The sequence below is a fragment of the Myiozetetes cayanensis genome, unplaced genomic scaffold (genome assembly GCF_022539395.1).
Source record: "Myiozetetes cayanensis isolate MyiCay16 unplaced genomic scaffold, myiCay2020 scf13, whole genome shotgun sequence".
NCBI classification, from domain to species: domain Eukaryota; kingdom Metazoa; phylum Chordata; class Aves; order Passeriformes; family Tyrannidae; genus Myiozetetes; species Myiozetetes cayanensis.
The window spans coordinates 4,408,046-4,427,256 of record NW_026086937.1 but is presented as its reverse complement, the minus strand read 5'-3'; the positions used below and the strand labels follow the sequence as shown (position 1 = coordinate 4,427,256).

General features: G+C 41.8%; 1 protein-coding gene across 1 annotated transcript in view; it reads right to left on the bottom strand.

Annotated features, from left to right (window-relative positions):
- Window positions 1–4,281: 4,281 nt before the first annotated feature.
- FARSB (phenylalanyl-tRNA synthetase subunit beta) overlaps window positions 4,282–19,211 on the bottom strand; it is a 34,478-nt gene continuing 19,548 nt past the window's right edge. Inside the window, exons 16-17 of the mRNA XM_050307801.1 lie at window positions 17,181–17,333; window positions 4,282–4,554 (exon numbers count right to left, since the gene is read on the bottom strand). Of these exons, the coding sequence (XP_050163758.1) occupies window positions 4,403–4,554; window positions 17,181–17,333 (305 nt within the window). The 3' untranslated portion in view covers window positions 4,282–4,402. The remainder of the gene's footprint in view (window positions 4,555–17,180; window positions 17,334–19,211) is intronic.

The window sequence follows — 19,211 nt, the reverse complement described above, 5'->3', positions numbered from 1 at the left end:
GTATGGCCCTGGGCCCCAAGTGCCCACAGCTGATGGGGGTGAGCCCAACTGCTGCAACATCCCTGGGCCACCTGGGTCAGACAGAGCTTTCAGCTGGGCTCTGTGCTTGTGAGATGCTCATGGGACCTCAGCCGTTCCCACAGGGCCAGGTTTGGAGAGGCAAGTCCTCTAACAAGGTAAGAGACTTCACCCTTTCTGTATTTCATTAACCTGAAGAACCAGGTCCTCGCAGAAAACTCGTGTGTGTCTTTGCTGTCTGTGGAAAGGCTCCCCATCCCTTCATCCCTGCAGTGTGGGTGCCTCTGCATTTCTAGTGTGGTGGTAGAAAGCAAGTTTTGTGGCGGGTTTGCTGGTCATGTTCTGTTCTCAGTAACACAGAGTCACCAGCTGAATCCTCTTGAGTAGGCATGCTCAGATTTTAGAATAAAACACTGTGTTTGATGCGAATGGGGTTGGAGGTAACTTCCAGAGCATCAGCCTTGGAGCCTGGGCTGTTGACTTCTGTCTGTCCTGGTCCAGTGCTACAGGTCTCCATCCTGTGGCTGCCTACAGCTGGAGGGGTGGTGCAAGGCAATCTGTTTCCTTCATTATTCTGTCAAGAGAGATGTAGCAGGCACCTCACCCTTAGCTTAGTCCACTCTGTCCTGCCTTAGGCTGCCTGCTGAAATGCTCACTTTGCAAATCATTTTCCAGGCATGTGGTGCCAACACAGCCTTCAACCTGTAACCCTGCCATCGAGCATCTCTGTGTGATGGTCCCCTGGTGCAGAACCAGCTACTCTGCCAGCTGCCAAATGGCATTGCACGTTTTGGCAGGGATTAAAACCCAAAGCGGCAAGCACTGAATTTTCCTGCTTTAATTTTTCAGCGGTAATTTGGTCATGACCCCAGTCTCCTAATCCATCCAAATTTCTATGCAAAATCACCAGCAAGCTGGCACCTTGCTTTTTGGGAAACAGGTGATGTAATTTAGGGGCTGGAATACAACGGCCTGAGTTTCAGTTTTGACCCTTCTAATCTGTGCTACATGTTAGGAGATGCGAGTACCTCTCTGAACAGGGTGGAAGTGCAGCTCAGTAGTGTGTGGGATCTTGCACATTTGCTAAAACCTGTGTAAAGCAAGGCCCTTGCTTGCTGCCAGCCAGCTCCAGCTCCAGCTCCAGCTCCAGCTCCTGCTGGAGCACATCGGTTCCCCCATCATCTGTTGGGGCTGGCAGTGGGCTGGCAGTGATGGCCAGCCTGCCCACTGTCCCTCTGCTGCCCTGCTCACCTGGCTGCCCTCGCACCAGGCTCGGTTTCGAGGTCACTGGGCGGTCAGAGGTGTTGTGTGTGAGAGGCCGTGACCCCCCAGCAGCCTCCTGGCAGCGCCCGGTGCTGTTGCTCAGCCTATTCCATACTCACCTGCCAAACTGAGAACGATTTGAATTGCAAGCAAGCACGGTGCCAGCACGGAGATGGAAACAGTCCCGAGTGTCACCTTTACATAAACACTCTTGTGCAATAGCGAGGGTGACCTGTGAGCGCAGGGGCCTGTGCTGGGAGCTGCAGCCAGGCTGTCTCAGGGTTCTGCTCCTTTGGAAAATCAGCTTTCCAGCTCCGAAGCACAGCCAGGACAAACCCAGAGGTGCTCATGTCCAGCAGAATGGAACTCAGCAGTCACCTAGATGGCACCCTAAACCAGCTTTGACCTCTCTGTCACCAGCTGTCCAGCTTTTTGTGCTCATGTTCTGATCCCCAGAGATGACCCAGTACACACAGGCAGCAGGGGCAGGCCAAAAGCAATCTGTAACTGGGGACCAGTAGTGAAAAATCCCACTTCCAGCTCTTCTTTAAAAAGAAAATCCAAGTTCAAAAGATGTCAAAAAGTCGCACAGAAGCCACCATGAGCAGCAGATATTTCCTTTGACAGAGACCATGGCTACAACAAAGGGTAAAAGCAAATTTCACTGCTCACAGTGGCTTGCTCTTGCAGGAAGCTGGGTGACAGCTACCTCGAGTTCTGCATACAGCTACGAGCAGGCTGTAAATACCAGTTAATTGGTTTGGAGCTATGAAAGACAAAGCCTTGCAATAAATACACCAGACTTACATGAAGTGCCCCACTCATCAGGAATCACGGTTAATCCTGAGCACAGCACTACAGAAAAGCTTGAATTTCATTGCCACAGCAGCCCCTGCAAGGCTGCTGGCACCACAGTTATCTGGGGGGGAGGGGGGCAGGGGCTCCAAATGGGTTTTTTAACCTTTACCTTGATTCTCATCCTCCACTTTTAGCAAGTAATGGTACTTACCTGGGACAGAGTTAGTGTCCTGTTAGTGGTGCATTTAGCTGCCAACGCATGGGCAAATGGCATGAAAGAGAAGCGATCCCTGAAAGCCTCGCAACACATGCCACCACAGCTCAAGCCCTTAGTCCCAGCCTAATCTGGTCTTTAAACTCAAAGGACAGTAAATTCACGGCAGAATTGGGACACCCAAAGAGTCAGAAAATCTTGTGTAGAGAAATATATTTAGTGCACGCAAATATGCCTGCGCTCTGCTGCAATGCAAATCTGCCTTATTGTCGTCCTAATCCCCGTGCATGACACACCAATAAACAGGGGGGGTTAATACTTACCATCTGCGTTACAGATTGCTTCCCACACTGCGAGCTTGCTTGGTTACAGTTGTGTAGGCACCACGGAGAGAGAGATATATCCTGCAAACGGCAAGCTGGCTAATCCCTTGGGAGATTTAAAATGTGAGCTGCAGTTTTCTCACTCTCCGTGGGCACTGGAGTCAGTCGTGCAACGTATGGCAATAGCTATATTCTCATTTCACGTCTGTCATGCAGAGATAATTAAAATCTACACTTCCATCTGAGGGGAACCGTAGGGTTTCCAGATGGGTAACTGTAGTGCATTTTTCATACTGGATTAACACTTGCACCAAAAAGCCTTGCCTGTTGCCCTCCCACCTGTTAAGATTACTGGCGGGGCTGCCATCGAAAAGCCCTCGTGAGTCCAGTGATGTGGGTCTGTGCAGACATGCAGCTCGTAAAACTGCGAGCTTACCTCACCCTCAGCACTGCACATCCCTCTGCTCAGTGAGGCAGTCATTGTAACACCCTCCTCCAGCGTCTCCCAGATGCCCACTCTTGGACAGTCCCCTCCTGGGACCAGGGGCTATCTGGCTCTCGCAAGGGAAATGACCCACAGCGGATAGACCTAACATAAAATACTGGCTATTGTCAGCCTGCAACATTAGCAATGGTTATAATATTGCATAGGAGGGACAGCCAACTCCACAAGCCAGCCAGTAAAGAGCTGCTTCAACATACTGAGCTGACCACCCACTTGGTGACATTCCCACAGAAAGGCTGGATCGGCCATCGCCCTGCTGGATGGAGCTTCTCAGTTTTCCCAGAGAGCCGAGGCACAATGCGCCAGGCTGTGGCATAACCGCTGCCAGAAAGCCACCTAGAAGGAAAAGCCTGACCCATGAGAGAGGTTCTCATGTCTTGGCAGGGGCAAAACTTCAAGAGGAGTAATCCTATCCCAAAGCTGCGTGGTCCCTGCGCAGCTGGGGTCCAGAAAGCCACCGGCGGGCTGTGAGTGCAGCGGGCCCACACTGACTTCTGCAGGCAAACATGCCAGCCCCAGAAGGACAAAGGCTTTGATAGTGCTCTGCTCCTCATGGAAAAGACCGCTGGCATGTGCTCTTAAATGCGCTTCCCCAGTTTGGTTTGGAGCTTCAAAAAAACGCTAGGCTTACATCAACCATGAAAAAATTTCATTCCACCCCCTCTCCTTTCTGAATTTAGAATGATAAAGGATCAACAGTTATGTCTGGAGTAGGGGAGCAGATATTACACACATCTTGCTTACAAAATAGCTCTGGTTTTCATGAAACAAGTTTATTTTCCTCCCCCAGCCATTGATGAGCACATGACAACCGTACAGAATAAAAGCTCAACTCCTTAGTTCTGCTCACATTCACTCAACATTTGCTCTAATCAATTATCTTATTTCATGCAATAAGAAAAGAATGAGATTCCTGTTATGCAGCCATAATCAGTTACAGTATGAAGCTGTGTCTGTGGAACATTTCTGATTTTGAAAACTAATCATGTGCTCTGCCATTACATTTCCCTTGTAGAACACTGGGCTTTGACCCAACTTGTTTCTTCCCCCCTGCCCTTAAAAAACATTGATGGCACAGCCTAGCCCGAGATGCCACATTCTTTCCCTGCAGAAGCCAGCCAGATTGACTGTAAGGAACACATTTACTCAGGGAGACAGGGTCTGTTTTTCTAGTTTATTGGAACATAAAAGCACAAGCCAATGTCCCCCGGGAGGGAGACAAAAGAGCAGAGGGTGCTGCATGTGACAGTGGACGGCTGTCGGAGGATGAAAGTCATGTCTTCACACGAAGGGCTCAATATTGATCTCCAGGGCAGAGCATGGCATGGTGAGCTCAAACTTGGTGATAACATCAGGGTGCAGAACTCCAAGTTTCCCAATGCTTTGACCTTTGGCAAAGACCTCAGCACAGCGACCAGGAAAGAAAGCAGAGCCTGTAAAGAAAGTGAGAGAAAAATCAATGTTTCTTTGGGCCAGAGAAGTCAATAGGCATTTAATGTGCAGAACAAAGCTCTCAGTATTAAACTGTTCTCTGTGCTGAGATGCTAAGAAGGGGCTCTCACTTTCTTGCATTAACAGTTGTCATGATTGATAGAGAATGAGAAAACACTGAGTTAAAAATAAAATGCGAAGCCCAAAGCGTGGGCATTTTTCACACTCCAGTTGTTTTGACTAAGTTGCTCCTGCAATAGAAATTAGCACAGTTAAGTCGAGTCAGAGGGCTACTGAAATAAGGAACTTTTGCAGCCTTTAGGCTATTTAACACCTGAATGTTTCCCACCTTAGTCTGTTTAAGGAAATAAAGCTTGCTGTCATCTAAAGGGTAAGTTGGCATGTCACTCTTGATTATATGTCACATAATTAGAAACAACCTACATTCCTCATCTGGAGAAAAGCTTTTAGGCAGTTTCCTATACACTGTAAAACTGTGAAACAATGAACAACTCAAAGGAAGTCAAAGATCATCTTCTTCTTACCTCAAACCAAGTCCCAGGTTTAAAATGTTATTTAAAAGTTTTTAAAAAATAGTACTTGAACTTGCCATGAAGAACTTGGAGGAGCTGTGCAGACTTTTTCATGGAAAGCCTTCCTACATGGGAACTTCCCTGTGCGTGGTGGCTATACCAGCAACACGTTCAAGCTTGTCTAGAGCAGCTATACTTGCATTTTCAGTCTGAGTTGAGTGGCATTTTTACCTGATAGCCCTTCAAAAGACAAACCCAAACCAAACCAGCAGGTTGCTCCTTCTGAAACGACCTCTTTCAAGACAGGTGTGTGGAAGCGAGGCACAGGGTGTGGGATATCCAGTGAGTAGTGCTGCAGCTGATGCTGTGATCTCAAAGAGGAAAGGGGGGAGGATGAAACAAGGCCACTGCATCCTACACATCCTCCTCAGAAAGCTGCCTCCACCATGTTTTCAGTACTGCTGCCCTTGCACAGAGGAAGGGTTCTTTACTGGATTTCCACTCAGAAGTCAGCAGGGTCAGCACTGGGGACCAGCCAGCTTCCCTGCCCTCACCCTGTGCATCTTCAGCTAAAATCTAACAAAGCATCTTCTACCAGAAGGAGACAGTTATTGGGGGTGTGTGAGGCTGCATCAGTGGGGATGAGGGACATCCCTGCTGAACTTGCTTCTGTGCCACTGTGAAGACAAGAGCTGAGGAGCTGCTTACACTCCTACTCCCTGTCCGCTACTGACGTGGCTCTCAGCCCTTCAGCATCCTCTACATCCTGAAAAAAAGATCACAAGAACTGCCTAATTCAGCAAATTACTCTCTGGTTGCTCCAAACACTACTTAAGGTTCAAGATAAGCCCAGGACACTTTACTGTGTGATCAAGGAGCTAATCAAAAGGCAAAAAGGTCCAAATGAACCTCAAACCTCAGGAACATTTTCATGACACTCTGGTCACTAGTGGTCAAGTCTAGAGATACATTCTCTGTTGGCTCTCCAGTGGAAATAATTCATTTAAGAAGTATCTCCTATGAGGTTTGTAGTTGTAACCTGCAGCTACAAGAAGAGCAGTAAGGTCTTTTTCTTGCCCAAGCTGCTGCAAGTGCAAATTAACTTAAATGTCTACTTCAGTTTTGGCTACCTTGTGAAATCTGGTGGCAGCGGTAAATGACCACAGTAACATTACTTAAAGGCTGCTTTAAAAAATATTCATCTTTTAAGTGATCCAGTTCCAGGCTTAGCTACAAGCACATGCCAGCTACTTACACTGGACATACAACAGTGAAACTATCTCACCCTGGATGTTACTGGCATGTGACTCCAGCCAAACAGACACTTGAACTGCCAAACTGCACTATTCAAAACAAGTGTTAAAATAAAACTTGATGAAACAAATATAGAAAAGAGACAAATGCCACACATATAGATCACTCAGCAGATTGTGGGTGAAAACACAACCTAAAAATAAAGTCCCCTTTTAGTCAGTGGTAAAGGCTTTCCTATTTGTGAATAAAGCTGGTATTGTCCCAAAGATGTGAGCAGCACACAGTGACATCCTTTTAGAAACTGGACTGTATGATTAAACTGGCACAAGAGCAAGAACCAAGCAGAAGTCAATAATGTTGGCATGGTACCCCACTATAAATTTATAGGAAAAAAGAGCTCTGACAACATGGTCAGTTAAAAAGCTCTGGGTCTGACTTGTCTGTTCTTCTGAGCTGCCTTGTCTGTAGTCTTGGGAAAGTTATTTTATCTTCTTGCACATCTAGACCCAACTATATCATGAGACTTAAGTGTTTTTAAACTTGTAGACATCTGATGGGGTCTAAAATAATCATGCACTCAGTCAATTTGTCAAGGGCAATTTCCCAGATCTGTGCCACTTCCCATTGTGTGAAACAATGTTATGTTTTCAGGCACAAGAAATGCTCTGCTATCCAGGCATCACCAGTTGTTGGTCTCCCAGGCAGAAGTCAGGCAGAAGCTGAACAAGTGGTGGGGGGACTTGAAGCCTTATCACATCCACCACTACTGACCTTCCCTAGAAGGTTAACTTCAGGAGAAGTTTCCTTGCATTTAACTAAATAACATGCATTTGTGATAAATTCTGAAACCTGAAAGCAATTCATGCCATTATATCAAAAACTATGAAATGGCTTAGTGATTATGGCATGAAGTGAAGACATGGCAGTTGCAGGGCATAATTCTGTGACTGGAAAAGATCAGACAGTGAGCAAATAAAAATGAAAGAACCTGTTAAAAGCTTTAGAGCCCCCATCTGTCCAGCTAGCACTTGGCTCTTGCACCAAAGAAACATGAGCTGAGGAACAGGTTTACAGAGAGTTTATGAACTCTGGTTAATAATGGAACTATTATTATGATAATTGGCTGCACTACAGAATGCTTCAAAGTATATTCCTGCCTGCCAAAAGGGCCTCCAGACTGCATCCCACATGGGGGATCTAAAGTCTTCCTCATCTTAGGGACTCTTCCTTTGACCACACAGGTGGTAAGGGAAGGAGATTGTCTCATGCACCAGACTGGGTAATGTTGGTTGCCAGGGCACCAGAATTTGGAGCAAATGTAAATTTCAGATTGAAAAAATTCAGACAGTGAAATGGAAGAACATAAAGAAGGAAAAAAATCTCAGAAGAAACATGAAAAACCTGAGCAAAAAGCAGGGGGGGAAAAAGAAACAAGCATTTTGCAGCTGGAGGGAGGGCTTTGACTGAGGGACCAACCACTACCACAAAAGGAGACCTGAGCTAGAGGAACCTTGCTGAGCTGAGGACAGGTTGCAGGAGGGCTTGAGCAACCAATGGAGCAGGGCAGCAAACCTGAGGGTTCACCAAAACAACCAGGAAACAAAGGTAAGGACTACTTTTTTTCTACTAATTTGTGTGTTTCTTGTGTTATCAAGTAAACAGCAACGGTGGTTTAGATTTCTAGCAAAGCTTGTGTTTTGTGCTAGACAGTGTTATGTGACTTCAACTCCTGAGGTAAACTAAAAACTTTATTACAGAGTGAGAGTGCAGGCTGTATGAAAGACAGGTGCTTATGCTACTTGTACATATGAGGAGTCAGCAAAAACTGCACACAGTGTTACCTTGTTTGAATAAATCACAGCATAAGGAGAAGCCCAGTGCTGTGAGGCTTCAATAGAGCACTGATGCCAAAAGGAGCCTTCCCAGAATCATTAGCAGCTGTGACCTGCAGCTTTTCAGCAGGAGCTCACCACAGAGCTTGTCTTATCTGTCTACACAGTGTCACCAAGAGCACTATGGTTGTGAAGAGCATGGTCTTCCTGAGGAAAGCTTTCCCTGGTCAGGCAGTCAGTCAAGCACACCTGGAGGCCCCACTCTTGGTAGGTGTGCAAGGAAGGCACTGTGTTTGCTGCTGGTGCAGTTACACTGAAAGGCTGCTCTTGTAGGTCTGGCTGGCTGGTTGTGGAGAGTCAAAATTATTCTAAAATTTGCAGTTGATTATACCGTCTGTTTTTAAGGGTAACAGATTTTATCGTTCTCGATATGTAAACCCTTTCTGCTCTGCACGGAAATTGTACTTCATAAACTTCACCTTGAAATCTGGTCAGGTTGTGTTGTCCTTGCTGACTGAGACCTGGACAATGCCAGAGGAAGCCCGAAGGTCTGGCAATGGAAATCCACCTCTTAATATGTCAGGTCTATAATTGGTAGTTAGGAGAAGGGGTGGGGTGAAACACAATATGTGTTCCTAAAGAAGAGATGCCAAAGCCAGCCGTGTCTTATGCTGACATACTACACGCCAGCAGAAGACAAAAGCTACTTCTCATGGCTGCAAGTAAGAATTTAATTTCCAGTGTTCAGTGATGTAGAAATAATACCTTTAATTAAAGCTTCTGTAGCATGTCCTCAAAATCCGTAATTGCCTTTCTGTATTCAGGCAACAGGGCCACTTTGATTGCTCTGGGGTAATTCTTTGGCCAATAATCCAACAGAGCATGTAGTCTTTAGCACATTTTCTGGCTAATTGACCCTCAAAGAGCTCTGAGTTCCCTGCACTCTCTGTTGTCAAACACCTTGCACAGTTTCTTTTCTCTACCTTACTCTCCCTTCCTTTCAAAAAGAAATAGATTAAAGTAGTAGTATAGGCCTACAGTTGCACTGAGCCTTCAAACCCACTTGTTTGTTCCTGTAATTTGAAGGAACACTGGAAGCTGAAGATTAGGAAGGTAACAGAGCAGAGCTCATCTGGCCTCAGTAGTCTTTCATCTTAATTCTCCTCCCCTTTAGTCGCTCCAGCTGCCCTTTCACTACCTCATCCTGACTCACCTGGCAAAGTATTTTGCCTCTGCTGCACTGGATGGAATTTAGTTTTGGGAGGTTGGATGCTGGTTTCAGGATCAGGTTCTTCACACTTTTGACCAATTCTTTCTTTTGGCAGAAAGTACAAATCAAACTCAGAGTCAGAGGACACGATCAGACCAGGCAGTGTTTTAAAAGGACCTTTTTTTGCCCATGTACACAGTACAGCCAAGCTCCCAGAACATTATGCAAAACAACAGCAACCTCAAAATCATATCTCTTTGTGGGATAATTCACCTTCAGCTATTTTTTTTAAATCACAGACATTTCAAATCTTGCATAACTTTTGGAACCCATCGAGACCAACTGTTCTTTTAAGTTGCACACTGTCAGCAGTTCTTCCCCCTTATATTCTCATGCCCAGAAAAACCACACTTTGGGGACAGTGGGATATTTATTAACTGTAGTCTTTTGGTTTGTAAATCCTAACTAAAGCCGTGCCACAACAACCGCCACACCCCAGAGCACACCTAACTGTTAATGACACATCAGGAAATCCAAATTAGTACAATCAAATTTCAGGTATGTGCCTCAAGAAAAGGTATGTGCCCCCTCCTCAAGAAAATAATTAACACTTGACAAAAAAGACAGAAGAAATATATGATGGAAATGAATATGTCCTTGTTTAAAGGACATTTTTCATTCTGATATCCTCCTTTTTCAAAAGCCTCCTCATACAGGGCGTAACAGAAGAGGGTAAAGTGACTGTCAATTGTTTACCTGGACTGGTACACAGGATATCCAAAAATAGAGCTGAATATTAAGAGTCCTTGTGCAGACAATGAGACTAGAGAACATGGAGAATCATCCACAAATCTGCAGTGGTCAGTCAATTAATCATCTTCTCGTATTACAACTAAGTCAATGGCTGTGTTTTTATTAATTTGTATCTTGGGGTGGGTGTGAGAAAAATTAACTCTTCTATATCATACTACAACCTTATAAGCCTGGCTTATTTTTCATTATTGCTCTAGAAACAGAGGGTGTTTGGTGTTGCTGGGTGTCAGGAAGTGGTTCAAGAATGCAATAGGTTTGGAGAACCTCTTTATTTGCCCATGTTATCCTCAGGATTACAGCAGTCTCAGATACTGAAGGTGATCTGGGTAAAATCACTGTGTTCCTGCCTTTCCTAATGGAGAGTAATATTTGGGTGGATGCTGAGGCTAAAGGAACACAGACATTCTGGGTCACTGATACAAGTAACAACATTTCTCTTATTCAGTGCTGGAGCACCAGGTTGTTTAAATACTGCGTACAGAAAAACTACAGTAGGAAACCCAGGAAGAAATCTATCAAATTCCATCTGTTTTTATAGAAATCAGTGTTTGTGTACAAAGCTTAAAAACTTTGCATTTGTGGGGTAGTTGTCAGAAACAACAATTCTACACTGGGGTTTAGATGCACTGCAGAGTTACCATTACACAACCCATCTTTGTTTTCAGGCCTGCTTTATCTGATTTATCCAGATTAATCTGAAATATTATACTTTGCCTTTTCTAAAAGTCACAAATCTAAGCTGGTATTGTGTCACAGCTATTGTATTGATAAAACTAGGGAATTCCTAATCCCAACTAAAGCTCACTCCTTTTTTTTTTTTAAAGATGTCTTGCTATTTCACTTGAGTCTGAGAACACAAAGCTTTCGATATTAAAAAACTTAATTTCTTCCTGTTCCGTGACTGGTTTTTATCTCTCTTTGGATATCTAAAGGAATAATTCGCCCTTGCAAACATCAGAGTCTGTCAGAAGCTAGGAAACAATAAACCATATTCTTTATGGTAGGGGGTAGAACTTAACTCTGTGTACTCACAGTAAGGCAGCAGTTTTAGCTTTTAGGCTCTGCTTTCACACAAGCATTAGAGAATAACGAGAACCAGCATTAAGTCAGGCAACCTGCATTCACATTGACCTAAAACTTTGAGCCAATATCTTGCAAATTCCTGTTTAAAATGTAATTGCAGACATTTAAAAAAAAAAAAAAAAAGGTAAGATTGAATTTGAAACATTGCTTCTCTGCCCCAATATCACAATTGAAAAATCACGCCAGACTGGAGAACTGCTTAACTATAAAGCATAAAATTGACATGCTCACATTTGTTAGCATTAATATTAATATGGTAGTGGTGAAAATGAAAGCATATGCACACTTAGTTTGCCTCTAGCTATAGCAGGCTGTGCAGGTGAAAATGGAATTGAAGGATGAAACACCCTAACCCTCAGTGCCCCTGTTCACTGGGAAAGGAGATGTGCTATTGCTGCTATTTCTGCTACTGGCTTGGATGAATCATTTCTTTTCTAGAGAGGGCTTTGCAACATTAAAAATAACAGTTTATGATTAAGAAGTAATGTTCTATTTAAAAATGTACGGAAACAGACAGAAAACATGGAAATGACCTAAATCTATAATTACATAATGTAAAGCTGTGCCAGACATCTAAAACTCTTGATGCAAGGAAGATTTTCATGTGTTAGTATTTGTTATAATGTGTGATTGAAAAAGAGAGTTGCCTTTGGGGTGGAAGAAGAAGAATTAAACTCTGAAGAGTTTATTCCCCAAGTAAGGCAATAGCAGCAGAGCAGAGAATTGTCAGGGAGAAGACACTGACACCTTGAGCTCCAGCAACACAAATGCCAGTGATTTAGATGGTTCAGGGAGTTGAAAAAAAAAAAACAAACCAGCAGAAAATGAAAAGTCTTAACTGTCAGGACAAATGCTACTACTTCTTGAAGCATCCCTCATCTGTCAGAATAAAATGCAATGGGAAGAACACAATTGTAATCTCTTAGTACCTGCAGAAAGAGGAAGGTATAAGGTAGCTTGTGTGTCTTTTCAAATTCACTTAACACTTCTCCTTGCAGTATTTTTGCATAGATTTACTATAGATTTATTCCCCCCACACCCCTCCCACTACAGGGGGGATTATACTACAGGACACAGATTTCTGAATTAGTCAGTTCAAAGGAGTTTCTCTTCTGAAATAATCTTCTGGGTTTGAGAAACAAATACTTTCTTTGTTCTCTAATTGAATTTATTTTATTTCATGTGTGGGGGGAGAAAGGGTCTCAAACATAATTTGGTGATGAAAGTTTAAAAGACAAAGAAGTCTAAGCCCGTCAAATCTTTTATTATCCCACGCTGTGCTAAAATAATGCATTTTTCCCCTAACTGATACAACTTTGGGGGATTGATGCTGGTGACCAAAAAAGAAAATCTTGGGAATTGGCAAATGTGAAACGAAGAGGACTTGAATATGTTGAATTACCATCTGATATGTTTTTGTTGAGAACAGATGTTTTCAAACAAACCCGATCATCTACCAAATTTGTAATCTGAAATACTATAAATACAATTACAAGGACGCAATAGCACCTATTAAGTACCTGTTTCGGAATGCTAGTTAAATGGATTAAGAATTGTCTGACATCTCCTAGTATGCCAGAAATGATATCTGGAGGCTTCACAGTAAAATTGGCACATTTCCTTTAGTTATCTATGAGTAAACAGACAATTGTTGACATCTGTGACCAATGCAGTGGCTGCCAAGACAGGCAGCTGAAAGGCCAGAATTGCCATTAAAAGCCATCAATCTCTGATTTCTTAAAATAAACCAGGCATCAATAACGCCAAGTTCAACATGGGCATTAAATACCTGTACAGATTGTAGTCTCCCAGTTTAAACAGATGCCGTGGTTCAATTCTATCCACCTAACTTGCAATTAGTCCAGATTTCCCTCCCCTTGTCTTGTGTATTGAGGTTCACGGTCTAAATCTTCTCTTAAAGTTGTTTATTGTATAATTATTATTATAAAAGCAAATGTTTACTGATGTCCTTAGTTATGGAGATAACTATTACACCTCTAATTTCACAGCTAAACCTTACCAAATGAGAAGCTATTACTATGATTTACTGTGGAATTAAAATTTTCTACACTTTACCACACCTTTCATTTAATTAAATAAGGGCAGTAAAAAGAAGGGAGTGTGCAGTTTCTCTTTTTTTTTTTTTTTAAAGACAATTATCAGTTACTGAATGAAACAAGAGTTAGTATGCATTTATTATGCACGTGTTTATGCTGAACACAAACAGACTGACCTCCCAGCTTTGCTAAGCTGATGATTACCCTAAAAGAATGAATGGCATGAACATTTAGTTAAAAAAAAAAAATAAATCCAAGAGTTAGCTGAGTTCCATAAGAATCAATCATGTACAAAAAAGTAGCTCATGTCACAGGCTGACACTATTCAGGGGTTGCTTGTTTTCACATGAATGAATGCTACTTCAGTTTTATCATAGAAGGCAAAGGGGGAGACAGTGAAGTGGTACCCATGCATATATATAGGTTTTTTTCTTTATATATAGATTTTTCACTTCTTGTGAACCCGTCAAATTGCTTCTTTTTTATTAAACAGGGGTATTATTTTCCCTTTTAAAACAGTTTGTGCCCAATTACATTCCATTTGCAAAGTATGGAGACCCTTCAAAGGTACTGTAAAACGAGGGGTTTCTTCCTGAAATAAGGGACAGCCATTCTAAATGTTACATTAGGAGTGAGGATAATGACACCTTAGACTTCACACCACTCCTTTGAAGGCTGTGATATATAATCTGCTGTCAGTATTTACTAAGCCTTTCTTTATTCTTCTTAGCCTAAGTAAGACTTTTCTATGGACCCAAATCCCATGATTAACATCACCTCCTGTGATCATTGTCCTGATTTCTGGAAGAAAATAGTCACCTCAGATGGTCATCCATGACCAAATTTGTTGTCTTTTTCTACCCAGATTTTTATACTTTAAAAAGTTTGATTTTATTTGTTTACCTCCTAATCATACACATTCACACTGAGCTTTACATTTTATTAATGGTATGGAACTGGCTAAGATCTCAAAAGTTTTATGCAAAAATTTTTTATTACAGAGCACAGACAAATTTGAGGCTTGATGCAATGATTGTACTCTTTTTCAATCTATGTTTGATTATGGATGCCTATTCCATGAAACAAAGAGAAGAACCAAAATGCTTTTCTAGGCCTGTAGGGTTCACTGACATAGCAAACAAATTAATTCTGTGCATTTTAAAACAATGGGCAGGATTTCAGAATTCTGACTTTAATGTTGTATGTTTAGTTGTAGTAAGAAAAAAACCAAAAGGTTTCATTAGTAACTTTTAAGAAACTAAAAAGCACTGAGTGCCAAATGTATGCTGAAATTCTGGAAATTCAGTCACTCAAAACCTCCTCTTCCTTAGGGCTGGCTCTAAACAGCTCTTCTCCATTTATTACCTAGCTCAGATTACACCAAACCCTAGTGGCAAAGGCCAGGGGAACATCACAATTTCACCCATATTTTCTAGCATCTGCACTTTTTTCACAGGTGTTGCTACGAAGGCAAAAAGGCTCTGACCTTAAGGTCAAATCACAGGGCACTTAGGTGTTGGTGGAACAGAAGGAGCTTAAATAACCATGATTTGCACATATGGACCAAACAGGACTATAGCACAGGCATTTTATTTTGCAAAGTGAATTTGGATAAGTGACAAATATGTCCCCAGTACATCTCTATCTTCTCTCAGTTGTTCTTTCAAAGCAATATTTTATTCTCTGTCATGTTTTTCAATAATCACTGGAACTATTTGAATCAGTTACACAAGGAATAAAAACAACTGGACTAAAACCCTACTTTTCACACTCTGTTGCTTACTAGGTTCAAGTTTTATTTAAAATTACATACAGAGAAAGTACCTCTAAATCTCTCTAAATCAGAGGATAAACCAGTCACAGGATAAACCTATTTCTCACTGTATAAATTTTAAATTCGGCACAGGCAATAAAAAAGCAGGCTCCGTAGAGATTCATCTAAAAATCCCTGCCATGTGTAATGTCCTGATTTAAAACCTCTGAAGTAACTTGCAGTGCTCTCATGAATTATTTCAGTATCCTGCAGTCTCTTTAAGATGTTACAGGATATCTTTTTTTCACTCAGCAATTGACCTTACTCCATCATCTGCTGACATTTTCTCTCTGGCACATGCTCAATTGACAGACTGTGAAGGAAGTTTAATAAAACCCAAAAATAACCAACAAACCAACAACAAAAAGCCCCAAACAAAATTCTCCAACTACTTTGACTTCCAACCATCTCTGCAGTGAAGGTCTTTGAAGATAAGTTGGTGCAGTGACACTGCATTTGCTCTGGCATTGGAGTATCAGCCATCTGCATTGTTACCAAGGTTAAATTCCAAAGTCAGGAGAACTGCAAGGAATCTCTGTGCCATCCCAGGAGAGTTTCTGAATCACTGATGAAACAGAAAGTAGCAGACACTTTTTTTTTTTTTTTGGCTATAGCCAAAAGCCACAAACTGCTTGTAATATATTGCACATGACAAGGCATAATCCACCCTTTACACTAAATGCATTGTGGAGTAATGTCATGGGAATGCAGGGATTTTCAATGAGCATTACAAATCTCCCAGCATCAGGAATACTGAGCAGCACTAATATCTAGAAATAACTTCTTCCCTCTGTTAGGATTATTTTTGAGATCTTTTTCCAGTTTCTTGCAGCCAGCTGAAATGTTACAATACAGAATATAAAACACTTGCAAATATTTTTCAGTATTAAAGCAAACTCCTGATAAGTCTATTCAAAAAGCAGCTACAGAAGAGTTTTGAATAGGCATACAGCAGTTTGATTTAACTTCAATGACAGCTGAGTAACCAGTTCCCAGAGGCTCTTCTGACTCCCCACTACCACACCCCCTTTCCAAATACCAAGCTTTGCTATTACCCACTCTGTGCTTGGTAGAATTAGAATTAGAAATATAATTGAACTAAACATTCCTCTGGTCAACCTGGGAATCCTATTAACGATATTCTACTAAACCCTTTGAAAGTCTGCCTAAATAATACTGAGCAAAATAGTACTTTCTTAAGAAAAGGAGAGGGAAAAAGGGTCAGTATGTATTTTGTATTTTCTATGCTGTTATTTTAGGCAGCAGAATAGATGAGTGCTGGTGCTTGCTCTCTTCCATCAACCTATGCTCTCTCAATGAAGTAATCAGGTCAACCTGCTTGCTTTCTCTCTTACATGCACAGGCACATACACAGAGGAGATTCTGCACTTAAGGATGTTATTTTTAATTCATGTGCAGCTCACCCTGTATGGAGAAGGAAGAGGGCTGTTATAAAACTGTCTAAGCAGCAGGGTCAGTTCTCAAAGACTGATTAAAAGATATTTAAAGAATAAAAGATATATAAGGCATGTACCTTCACATGAGTGTATAAATAAAATGTACCTGTATGAAAAAAAGCTATAGATGAAGCTATAAACTAAAAGATAAGGTGTAAGAAGTTGTCTTTTCCAGCCTCTGTTATCCAAGGAGAATACAGTGGGTGTCTGGCATATTCATCAGTTCAGTGAATTCCTACATACCCTTGCCATCAGCAGATTAATTCGTTATAAACAGTCCATGAAGTTCATGGCATTTGCTTTACTACAAGTCTCCTTAAAAGGCTGTCAACTCACAAACTACATAAAACTACTCAGAATAGCTCACAGAAAGACAGCAATCCCATCTTACAATCAGTGAATGCAGTTAATGCCTTTTCACCATCATTTCATCGTGACTCAATATGACAGCATATATAATGATATTAATCTTTAGTGTCTACTGCTGACAACAACCAAAAATTCACCTCAGACTGTAGAGGAATATTTGAGATCCTGAACAACCTCTGCTGTACACTCTAGTTCTGTCTTCCTTACCTTCAGCTGCCTTGATTGTGTAGCCATTCTCTTCATTTGGTGGTACTTCCAGAACCTGCATGATCCTGTCCAGCAAACCATGGATAATCTCAAACCCAGGGCTTTTGTTGTAGTAAATCGCACATAAATGTCTGTAGTTTCTTGCACCTACATCTGAAGGAGGAGGAAACAATTATGTTATCTGGGAACTTTATCACACTTTCAACCTTGCCTTTTGCATCTGTTTTCTTCTGCTGCACTGTGAGGCACTTGTGGCTGAAAGGAGAAATAAATAAGTAAAATGGCTTCTCTGACACACTGGGCATGTAATCTGAGGAAATAATGGGATTTCTTTAACCCACTGGACTCTCAGAGTCAGAAATGTAAAGTCAGATTTAAAGTACCCCTATTCATTAGGCAGGAAAGAGGGTTGTTACACAGGAGTATCTTCTATGCAGTGACAGAAGATGCATAAAGACACATAAAGTGTTAAAGAAATTTAAAATGGACTAGCCAAAATGCAAGTACTCAGTAAGCATGGAGAAACCTGTGATGCTGGAGGGAAAGCTAAATATTTATAGAACTCGGCTGCAGAGCAACCACCACTACAAAAAAACCAGCCCACAACCTGAAATGAGTAATAACATTAGCGTGGTGATCTGTGAAAAGATCTAAATTCACAGAAGGTTTTAAATCACAACTGATGGTTTTTGTGATCATCTGGGATATGCCTGAAACCAAGTGATTATGAAAAATGTGCTACACTGCACAAACTCAAGACAGTGACACGAGTATCTCCCACTTTTGACAATTCCTTAAGCCAAAACCTTGCCCGATCCCTTCTTACATTATTGATTTCAGCAAAATAGGTTTCTCTTTTTTTAAACTTTCAAAATTAGTATGTGGTAGTATGTTGTTATACTTGCACCTTTAGCCTACTTCATTGCACTACACTCTTTAGCACTACTGTGTCCTACTTTTGAGGGGGTTTCAGCATCTTCATTAAGGTCAAGAGGAACCAAGCTTAAAGCAAGAAACAAGAAAAGGAGTGGGTTCTTCAGGCAGCATAGAGTGAAGGAGTGAAACTTCTTTGTAACAGGATTTTGTGGGTGCCAGTTTACACAGCTCTGAGGAGGCAGATGAAGTTCATAGCAGATAAATCTACTACTTCTTAGTACAAACAAAGAACCGTGTTATGTTGGGAAGTCCCTGAGCTACTCGTGGCCAGACAACAGGGAGCTCTCTGAAAGAATTTTCTGTGTCCTTGCTCTTGTGCTTCTCCCCTGGCAAAGCACTTTTAGCTGGAGTTACATTCAGGGCACTGGGCTAAATGAGCTTTGGTCTGACTCCCCATAGCCAATCTTCCTGCATGACACAGGGTGAGCTTAAATACCAGCAGAAACTTCTGCACTCATGAGTGTTTCCTGAACTGTTATTATCTACTAAATAAAAAATCAGAGATTAAATGAAATTTACACCTTGTTTATTTTCTCCAATTAAACACTTAATAACGAAAAATCTGTCAGAAAGTGAACAGGAAAACATTTGCCAAATAACTAGAAATACAGGTTAAAAAGTACAGGAAAACACAGGAGCAGAGCCTCCATACAAGATGAAACCTCAGCCTTTCTGAGCCACAAGTCATTCAAAGCTTCCAGTGCAGCAACTTGGTAACACAGCTGCAACTTCTCTAATCAGTCACTGCAAGCTGAACTTACTGTATTTTGTCACTCAGGATATTTTTCCTGTCATTATAATAACGTGCAGTGTTAAATAATGCTGGAGAATCCAGTCCTGAAGTTAAAATGGCAACACGGAACAGTAAAGGCTACAGATAAAGTATCAATAAATGCAGCATCTGATTTTGGCTCTGAGCACACAGGCTGTTCAGTCCCATAACATGCATCTCTTTTTCCCAGCTCTAAGATACCAATCAGTAATGCAGTATTGGACGGTCAATAATTTATTTTCATGTTGCACTGAACAACAGAAGAAAGACAGCACATTCAGTAAAATGATTTCCTTTTTTTTCCTGTGAGTCATTATGCTAGC